Source organism: Manis javanica, chromosome 8, assembly GCF_040802235.1.
Source record: "Manis javanica isolate MJ-LG chromosome 8, MJ_LKY, whole genome shotgun sequence".
NCBI classification, from domain to species: Eukaryota; Metazoa; Chordata; class Mammalia; order Pholidota; family Manidae; genus Manis; species Manis javanica.
Window position 1 is genome coordinate 112,478,680 of NC_133163.1, and position 10,842 is coordinate 112,489,521.

Sequence of the window (10,842 nt, forward strand, 5' to 3'; positions counted from 1 at the left end):
TGGCCACGGAGCAAAAAGGGACTTAAGACGAAGGGATGACCTTTATTGATTCTAATTACCTGGAGCAAAGTTTGAAAGGGTTCTTGTTCTAGAGAACCATCTCCGCATGTACCCACTAGAAGGACATACACTGAATTTTCCAGCATTATCCCTGTATCCTCACTGTATCCTTATCTGAGTTACAGTCAGATGAGGGACAGAAGAATCAAAGGGCTGGGTTTTGTCATGGCCAAAACCTGGGGGGTTGGAGGGAGGAAATCACTTGACTTAATTTTGTCCATATACTTAGGGACTCTTGGCTAGTTACTCTGTGTTTCACAAATGGACACATTTCCCCAATTCATCCAATGCATCTCTGCTGGTATTTCAGGGAATCTACAATGGAAGAACCCGAGGACGATCAGCTAGATCACGAGTAAGTATCACGATTATGCAAAGCCACATCCAAGGACCAAGGTGTGAAGCAGGTCTACTCTGCATGACTTCCCTCATCTCCCCCCCCACCCACTCCCTCCTACGCTCCTGTCTATCCAACCCCCTGCTGACACCACCCCAAGCACTCCATGTCCTCCTGAAGTGACAACTCTTATAAATCCTGCATCCACTCAGCCCTTCCAAGGAAGGACTTACTTTACCAAAATCGTCCCTCATTCCCACTCAAAACAAAACACCTCTCCCTCACACTTTATCCCCAGTTTATAGTTTCAAAGAGAAACCAATTAACTGACACACAACAACAAAAAAAAGTTACTGAGAGCTTCCCATTTGCCAGGTACCCTTTCTAAACCACTGAGATATTACCATTATTACAATCAAATTTATTTCAAAAAAGATGTTTGTATTCTTGAAAGTGAATGCCTGGATCATATCTGTGTGTACTCAGTGGAGTGACTCCCATGGTAGATTCTCAAGCTTTGTAGCAGACAATGGAGAAGTTTTGAGATGGGAGGAGGGAGGGAGAAACAGAAGCCCCATCTGCTCGTGGAGAGCTCTTGCGGCATAAGGCAGAAACCAACTCTAAGTGATGTGCCAGGTGCCTGGATGAAAATACTCAATGGAAGTGTATTTCATGAGCAGATTTTGTGCACCATTTTCCTGAGAAACCATTCTCTCCAATACAAGAGGCTATTAAGGAAACAATCTTCTCCTGGAACCAGGGAGGAGGTGCACTATTACACTGAGCACTTTGATCAAGAAAGCCTGGGAAAATCCTCTTGCTCACGGAGTTCAGAATTACTGAAACAAACTGTAAGGGCATGATTAAGAAATACAATTTCCTATGAAAAAGGAAAGGTGTGCTCCCAGAAACAGCCAGGTTGCTGAATCACAGGTCTCCTAGATATCCCTTCTGGCCCAAAGATCCCTGACCCTGAGATAACTGGCCCTTGTTCCTTTCGTGGGCTGAATCTATAGGTCAGAGGAGTTGGAGATCTTAAGACTGACCCAGTCAAATAGGAACCTAGAAAGTCTGAACACAGACCTTGAAAGAGACTTGCAAATCACAGATGAGGCAAATCAGGAACTTCTTCTCCAAATCCACAAGAAAGAAGAAGAAATACAGAGGTGAGTGCTGGGTTTTCTTGAGGGAAGTTCCCAATCCAAGGGATGGGATAGAGGAGAAGAGACAAACCTGAATTTTCCCACTTGCTCTAGAGACCTCTATCTTATGCAGCAGTTCCTTCTTCATTCTTTGGCATTTTCTGTGGCTCAAACCCGGAATTACAGCAAGTTTCAAAGAGATTCTTAAAAGACTGGATGATATTCACCTGAGCTGAAAGAACACTAGGGTGTTTGACTCAGGACTCAGGTCAAACGTTGAAGTGATTTCTTTTCCTGCCTTTGAAGTGATTATGATGGTAAGGACCCAGGAAAAATGGGCTTCCAACTTGAGAGCCATATTTACTGACCCTGAAGGAACCCTTAAAACTGATAGATGTGTTTTTCCAGTTCTGAAGCTGTCTGTTCCTCACACTATGTGCTTGTGTCATTCAGGCTGGAAAGTGAGATCACTCAGACTCAAGACCTGAAAGATGATGAGTGGGAGAAGGAGAACAGTACCACCGTGGAAAGGGAAAGAACTTTGCAAGACCGGGAAGAAGAAATCGCCAGACTTGTAAGCAAGGAGCTGGGAAGAGCCATCTGATAGGTTTTATTCCTCAGCTTGTCTCTCATTAGTCATCAGATAAGCTAGTCGTCTCTTTTTTACATGCAAAGAATAGTCAAAAGTCATGGTAAAGTATGTGTCAGTGGCACAGTATCTTTGGTAATATTCAATATTGGGAAGCCCTGCATGTGGGCATGTCTATCCTGGTGAGTTGGTATACACATACATATGTGGAAATCAAACCACAGGTCCTCTACCTGACAGTAGCAGCGAGGTAGAGTTACTGCAGGGAAACAGCACCAGGTGAAAGGGAGAACAATCAGCTGAATAAAGGTGGGTGGCAGCAGGGAGCTCCGCACCTATGCTCTGCTTCTTTCTCTCAACAGGAAAGGAAAAATGAGACTCTGGTGCACAGTATAAGAGACCTTCAAAAAAAGGTGGGTTGGGGCTCTAGTTTTCCCCACGTTCCCCGCAGCGGCTCCAGCTGTCAAAGACACAAGGGAGGGAAAATGATCATAGAGGATCCCACGTGTCAGAAAAGTTTGTGCTGGGGGCGGGTTCTACCCCTGCCCCACTCTCCTGAGGCTGAGCCTCGTACCTGAATGCCATGGACTTCCCCTGCAAGCATGAGGTGAAGGCAGTGGGTGCGACATTTGGGCTATTTGGTGATCCCATGGGTTTTTCATTCTATCATAAGAAACTGGAATCCACTGACAGTTTGTCGGAAGGTGAAAGGTTAATTTTATTTTCAACAGACCTTTTAAAATACTTAAATCCCAAGGGCTTCCCCTTTCCTTATCCAGGCATTCACTCTACCTCAACTCCTGCTCAAAATACAGCAGGTTTCCTATGATCGCCCTACTTTCTGACCCCCGCCTGCAGCCCTCTGTAGCCTGGAATGGCACAGGGTTCAGGGAAGTCCTCCTGCTTGTGCAGACCCTAGCTTTGGTGGCCGACACTAGTGAGAAGAAGACGGAGGTAGAATAAAGATGTTTCCAAGGGCACCAAGTATCCATTAAGGGACAATCTCCTGGCAGCTTTACCAAGGCCATGTTATTGGTTCTACACACCAAACAGTGTGCTTGTCTTCTAGAATTTTTTATTTGATGTATTTTTATTTGAAATATGTATTTATTTAAAATCATAGCTTACAAGGAAATCGCAAAAGGAAACCAAGTGTGAAGAAGGCCATCTAAAGGGACCACTAGAAGACTCAAAGGTAAACGAAAAAGCAATCTTGAGTGGGTTTGGGTTACATAACCAGGAAGCAAGCTTTTAGGTGGAAACAACTATCAAAACTGGGATAAATTAGCCCATGTCAGACTTAAGCCTAGACTACTGAGTACTGAATTCTTTTCTGCCCTTGGTAAGGAATTTCACTCTGAAGCCATATATTTTGTGTCTCTTCCTTTAGGAAGAGCAGAACACAATTGCACAATGCATATATAACACTGAAGTCCCTAGTTTATATCCTGGTCCCAGCACTTAGTGAGGTGTATGAAGTTGGGCAATTTAATCAGCCCCTTCCAGCCTCAGTTTGAAAAACTGAATGAAATTGTGTATTTTTAAACTCTTTCCTTTTTTTGAAGAGTAAAACGTTGAAACATCACATATTTAATGTGATTATTTAAAAGTCTAGCTGAGGCAAATGTATGAATTCATAGAGCAGAGCTAGGATTTGTCAATCTACTGTGTGCTAGGTAATTTACACACTCTATCACTGACTCCCATCCAGAAAAGGATTCATTCAATTTATCACTAATATTTAGTGACCTCTACCTGGTGAGTGCATCATCATACATTGCTTAGCATTTCTCTAATTGTGTTCCAAAGATAAAAACCTGGGCACAACCACAGTCCATCTGATCAAAGATGCAAAAAGGTGGACTTATTTTTTTATTCAGAAAGCAGGTACAATTCTTACTTGTTATTTTCTGTAGAATTCCATCTTCCCCTGCCTTATTTCTCTTTAGCTTCTTAAGCTCACACTTAAGCCCATACTACGTCTGTGGAGGCCCTGCAGATATGGACACACTGAAAATAGAAATACAAAGTGAAAAATAGAGAATTCCCTATTTCCTGTCAGCCAAGTTAGTACTGATGGCCACAAAAAAAAAACAAAACACAAAACAGGAAGTCCAAAGCCACCCAAACAGCTTGCTTGGCCATGCCTGTCCAGGAAATGTATCTGGAAAGGAAGAAATGTGGAGCCTGCATGTGCTTCAGGATAAACTTGGGGCTCCGGTTAGAAAGGCTTATGAAGCCCCTTGACTAGCCTTGCCGTATAACTAAGTGCATTGGCTTCCTTCTGCTCAAAACAAGTTTTCTTGACAGCAGCCCAGCAGAGCCCATGGCAAGGCTTTAAGTCTGGTGATGCTGTGTCACCTCAGCTGAGCAGGAAGACTATAGGTAGTTCCAGGTATTGTCACAACAATGGCCATTATTTTCCCAGAAGCTATTAGCCCACCTCCAAAGAACTCTAAAGCATTACTGACCCTTTAGATTACTCCCATTTGCCTACATGTGCTGTAGAATTCTCAAGTGATTTCTCTAATCCTATGAAATCCATAGCATCTCTTGCTTCTGTTCTTACATCCTGGCAATCAGCTCATCAGTTTAATGGTAGGCCTGCTGCGCCTCTTTGTGTCTCAGACCACCGTCCTCAAGATACAGCCCTTAGCACATCTGGCTCTCTGGCCCTGGGTATAACTGACTGAAGAGGAAAGGAACTGTTAGAAGTCTTCAGATGTGAAACAATGGTACTAGATCAAAGAGGGAACAGTAGAGCTAAAAGTGGAAGGAAGGAAAAACGCAGGCTTGTCTGCTCTAACGAGGGAATATCCCCCGAGCACATCTATTCCTCGGCTACATTACCCTTCTGCAAGCCACCATCAGCCCTTGCCTGGATGCCAAATCAGCCTCTTGGTCTTCCTGCTTCTGCTCTTACCCTTAGTCTACTTTTCACACATAGAAAAGACTTATTCTTTAAAAACACAAATCAGATTATGTCCTTACTACTTCGAGTTCACACCTGGCTTCTCACTGCAATTAAAATACGGAACCAAACTCTAGAAGCCACAAGGCCCTACATAATCTCACCCAGGTCAACCTTTCCCCACCTCAATCTTCTCCTTCCCAGGTGTGTCCCCATGCTCCAGCCACATAACTTCCACATACACACTAAATATGTGCTCTTTCACAGTCTTGGCTCTTGCTGCAACCCTGCATGGGGCGTATTTCTTCCAGATCTCCATTTGGCTAATATTTACCATTTAGATTTCAACCCAGTATCATCTCATCAGACAGGACTTCAGCTATGATAGCTCTCATGCCATCGCTATCACTACATTTCTCTGTTTGTATTTCTTTCATAGCATTTATCATTATCATGTTGACTTATCTGTTCATGTCCCCAACTAGAATGTCAGCTCTGAGAGGCAGAGACTCTGACTCTCAATCCTGTTCACCACTGTACCCTTTCTACTCTCATGGCCTTCTGCCCATCACTCCAACGTAGTGACCAATATAGCATAGGATTTCATCAAATAAGGAAGGAAAAGAAGGAACAGGGAATATGGGGAGCAAAAAAGGAGTGAGCAGTAAGCATATAAAAGGAAAAAGAAGAGTGAAGTTTTTCAAGATCGATGTTTTCCCTAAGAGAAATAGCTAGGAAGGAAAGAAGCTAAGAATTGTAGTTTAAGCGTGAGTGGAGCCCTGATGAATGCTAAGGGCTTGGGAGTGTAGAAGGGCAGGTTCACCAGAAGGACGCTGCATGGTTGGACTCTCCCCCATTAAAAAGACATCTGACATCATACCTGATGCATGTCAACCACCTGTCAGGTAACCTTTGAGACAGCATTTCAGAATGGAATCCTGCTTGCACCTTGAGTTATCCATCTCCTTCCCTTTCTGTAGGTTAAGTTACAACAGCTGGAAGCTTCCTGTGCCGACCAAGAGAAGGAACTGGCCAAGGTGATGGTAGTAATTTCAGTATTACTTCTCCCAGAGGAAGGAAAAGTTGATGTTCAGTTAGACGATGCAATACATTCTGCAAATGATTGAGTTACACATAATAAGGCTCCAGATCCAGAACCATTATGGGGTTGGGGAGGGGATGAAGGAAAGGAAGATGAATGCAGTCTCCTAGGTTTCCTTCTCTTCAATAATTTTTACAGGATATGTTCCATATCTGTATCTATTCTTCTCCCAACTGTCCCAAAATAAAATCCCCCCCAAAATAAAGCTTATCTATCCTAAAAAAAAAAAACGAGTTCATATATACAGCAAAAACATATTTAGAACAATTAGAAAACTACATTTAGGGTCTGGGATTTAGGAAGAAACAAGTATACTCTTGTTCTTAGAGAAATTTCCTGAAAGAAATTTGACTGAATTTTGGTTTCCCAGATAATGGAAGACAATGCACATGTGGCCCAGCTGTGCAAAGATCAGGTCTTCTGCATTAAGGTATGTTTCTCGGTAATGGGACAGAAAAGGGTTTGTAAGGTACAGGATAATATGAAACCAGGCTTTTCAAAGAACACTTTCTAGGACAAGATTAACTCTTCAAAGTGGCATTACAAAGGGACTTAGGGTCCCTGACAACCCACCACCAATATCATTCCGTTACAGCCCTGGTCTCCTGACCTCTGTGCTCTTAAATTCATAATGAGCACTTTTCCTTTCATTATGCCAATTACCCAGGGACCTGCCGGGAAGGTAGGAAGTGCAGCGAGTGACCAGGAGTGGTGGTGGGTGTCGGGGCTGGAGAAGGAGACCAAGCATTCATGTTACCACGTAATAACACATGCTTCTTATGATTAGAAAAAGTGTAAGGCTTCTAATTAGTAACTGTGGTTTCTTTTATTTCTCTTGGAAGAAGTACCAGGAAACTTGGAGGAAAACAGAAGAAGAAGCAGAGACGCGGCTCCTTGAGAGAGAAGTGTGAGTTTTGGCAAAAAAAGGAACTTCCTGGTTTTAGTGGTAACTCCAGCTCAGCCTGGGTCAGAGCAAACATTCCTCTGACCAATTCCTACGTGGGACTGAGTGAGCCCCAACACCACATCTCTCTCCCTTCTGTTAGTGATTGTTTGACCGCCACTAAACCACATCAACTTTAAAATGCAGTTCCTTCGTCCATCCTTCTTAAAAAAACCACAGAAACGCGTCCCCCCTCCTGCTTTTATCACATTTTCAATTATTGAGGTTTATATTAAGGGCAGGAACATCTGATTTTAAAAGGGCTGGTGGTCAGGCACTCTGATGAGTAGGACATTCCTACTTTCACAGAAAAGCCCTTTAAACTAATACCACCCTCATTTCCCCAAAAACATAGAGACTAAGCCATATAAGACAGGCATGAAACTAACCTCTAGACACACGAAGGGCATCATATTACAAAACTCAAACTGTAAGCTATATTAACTACTAAACTGTGACAATTAAAGGTTAGAAATGGTAAGACAAAAGCCCCTCCTTTCTGAGTTTGTCTAGAATTGAATGGTGAGAAAACAAAGTCAAAAATCTCACTCCCATTTCTTGGCCCCTTTTTAGAAGTTACATCTTAACTTAGTCAAGAAGTACTTATATTTATTAAATATTTTAGAATCTTGGGATTGAGGTAAAGAGACCCAAACTTCATACCGCCTCTAAACAGCCCTGGTATGCATTGCGGCCTGGGAGGGCCTCAGGGTACCTGCTCTTGGAATTCTGAAGTATGGCTTCAGTGCTAAGCTCAGTTTCTAGAACTGAGCTGCCCAATAAAACTTTGTGCCATCCAATAAGTAGCCAATGGCCACCTACTGAGTATCTGAAACATGGTTAGTGTGACTGAGGAACTGATTTTTTTAAATTTTAATTAATTTTAATGTTCATAGGTACATGTAGCCACTGGCTTCCATAGTGGACAGCACAGCTTTAGAATATAAAACTTTTTAAATAATCATTATGTAGTATGAATATTTGAGTGTACTTTATTCAATCCCTATCTTGGTTCATTTCCCCCTAGATCAAAAGCCTTCAGCATGAGCTCTGCAAAAAAATATAACAGCCAAAATAATAAGGTGAGTGTTCCACCCTGTGTCCTCTTACTCAGTGCCAATGCCTGTCAGTTTCCAAAACACTATAAGCCACGAAACATACACAAATCTTCCCATGTGCATTTTCCAAGAACCGTACTAGACGTAATTTCAAAGCATTCCAACCTGAAACAAAGAAGACAACTGTCTTCCCTCTCTTACAGCCATGTAAACGACATGCCCTCCTAGAAACTTGTCTAAGACCTCAGAAGGTTCAGAATGCAAGCAAGAAGGAACATTAACTGAGGGTATAATACTCTACAGAGAAGAGGCTAATATATGACACATACACCACACCGCCCACCTCCTGCAATCACAGGACTCTTTCCAGATGATCAAAACATGGTCCCGAATCTTTAAAACACAAAGCACCAGGGTTATCTGTCACTATCTGATCAGAGATGCCCCATGAGTTAACATAAGAAGTCATCACTTCTTTATGACAAAGCTCCAAGACTGTTCCTATTTAACATCGTGATGTCACCAGCACATATGCAAAGGTCAGAAGGACATAGAATTGGATGCAGAGCATCACAGCTCTTTGCCTGTTTGGCATTTTGGGGCAGCAAGTTCACAGGACTAAAAGATAAACTTTTATTTAACTTTATTTTTGTAATGCATATTGGTTTAAGAGGCAAGGTTGACTGACATTCACCAGAAATTTTTTGGCATGAAATATATGGTCTTGATAACCTCAGAAAAAAAAGAAGTCTTCTTTTCCCAAAAAGCAAACATTAATAATACACCATTGTCCCTGGGGTCATCTAGATGTTCGGGTATATGTCACACATGCCCACAGTGACCATGACTCCAATGGTCCTGAGCAAGTTATTCTGGCCCCTCTCTTGCATATTCCACTCAGCAAAAAAATTAACTGGACCCTGAAATTAACTGGACTCCCCCTCTCTAGGACGAGGCTTAGCATACTTTCTGATATGTCCCCTCATCTACCCCCAATGGTTCATCAAAGTATTCATCTGACTACCCATCAGAGGAAAAACAGAGCGTGTTCATCAGGGTTACCAGAGTCCCATGACGGTCCCGAGCCCTGAGTCTGAGCCGTCCTTACAGAGATGCTCCCTGAGCGCTGATCAGAGGGCACTTACCCTCATCGGACTCAAGCTATAGAACCAAATGTGTAAAACACACAGTTTCTCATGATTCCAATTCTGTGAGCCTTATTTACACAATTTTAAAATGGGATCTTAATTCCTCCATCTTTTTATCTCCCAAGGAAGTTAAAAGGAAAATGAAATAACTAAGGAAATATTTTGCAAAAGAAATGTCACAGAAATTCAGGATATATCTTCATCTTTCCATTTTTATACCTTCTAAAACTTATCTCAGAATATATTTCTATGGTGTCCATAGCTTGTTCATTCCTCTAAGGGTTGCTGGCTGAGCTGAAGGTAAGCAAAGAGTGATGAGAGCCCAGAATGTGGATTCACAGAGGTCCAGGCTTCAGGCCCGGCCTACCACTTACTAGCTGTATAACCTTGGGCAACAGACGTTACATTTCTATGCCTTCCTTTACTCCTATCAGTATATAAGGAGGTGATACAAAATTATATAGAAATATGTAAGTGTATATATATATATATATATATATGTGTGTGTGTGTGTGTGTGTGTGTGTGTATGTATATATAAATAATGCACATACATATATATGAATATATATGTATATACATTGTCTTTGAAAATTTCATCTGTTTATGCTTATGAAAAAAATTTGTATGGTATCTAAACATAACATATAACTAATGGCTCACTGAATATTACTTCACAGTGATGAAATTGCTTATTTATCAATGTCCTTTCTTCTTCTCCCAGGACAATTCTCTCCAAAAGAAGGGAATATGGCTCTGTAAAAGGCAAGTAAATATCTTTGAGCAAACTTCCTGAACACTGGGAGATCTACTAGGCATCCTGCAGACGACAAGGAGAACCTTGTATACACATTCACACATTCTCTCACACACACACACACACACACACACAGAGTCAACAAACTAGTGTCATCAGTGACCACATTTCTCAGTTCTAATGCTATGACTTCTTGCCGAAAGGCAATTACTGATCTCATTTTCCAGTATTAGTAGCCAACAGCCTAGTAGTAATCAGAAACGGGAATCTCATCACCTAAAAGAGATGTGGCAAATCTCATACTTACTCCCTCTTCCCTTAACAATCTGAATTCATTTGATGTATCTGGATCCCCAGTAGAATCAGTAGATTAGAAATGGGGTTCATAAGCATAGTGATTGGGTTTTCACCCTATTGTATGAGACATGCCTCCCTCAAACCTTGTTACAATGTCAGCTCTTTACCCCCGACATGAAAAATATATACATACCTAGGGAGAGAACTTCTAAATGCAATATACTGCTGCCTAATAACAGATAAAAGAGGAAATGATTGTGAAAAAGAGATAAAGCACCTATCAGTATCCAGCACATCATAATTGCTCAAAAATCTTTGTTAATCTGAGTAAGAACTCAAGATTCAAACAACTGAGTGCATATTAGTTCTGAAGGAATCACTGTGACAGCAAAGATCTGTATTCATGAAGTCCTTGCATTTTCAAGAAAAGGTCAAATTATGTTCAATAGAATATGTTTAAGAAGGCATAGAGAAACATATATTCAAAGTGGTATAAAAT

At 41.7% G+C, this 10,842-nt stretch overlaps 1 protein-coding gene and 1 non-coding gene across 2 annotated transcripts; both read left to right on the forward strand.

The window, feature by feature from the left end:
• The first annotated feature begins 380 nt into the window (after positions 1 to 380).
• Positions 381 to 10,273, forward strand: LOC140850660 (transmembrane and coiled-coil domain-containing protein 5A-like). The gene is made up of 10 exons (XM_073241713.1): positions 381 to 415; positions 1,414 to 1,563; positions 1,993 to 2,113; positions 2,491 to 2,541; positions 3,252 to 3,323; positions 6,020 to 6,076; positions 6,512 to 6,571; positions 6,984 to 7,048; positions 8,112 to 8,166; positions 10,014 to 10,273. The coding sequence occupies exons 1-10, from the start codon at positions 381 to 383 to the stop codon at positions 10,083 to 10,085; spliced, it is 738 nt and encodes a 245-aa protein (XP_073097814.1). The 3' UTR covers positions 10,086 to 10,273.
• Positions 10,274 to 10,407: 134 nt separating this feature from the next.
• On the forward strand, positions 10,408 to 10,518 carry LOC140843307 (small nucleolar RNA U13). Its single transcript, XR_012120933.1, has one exon. It is a non-coding gene; the product is annotated as a small nucleolar RNA U13 (small nucleolar RNA).
• Positions 10,519 to 10,842: the final 324 nt, after the last annotated feature.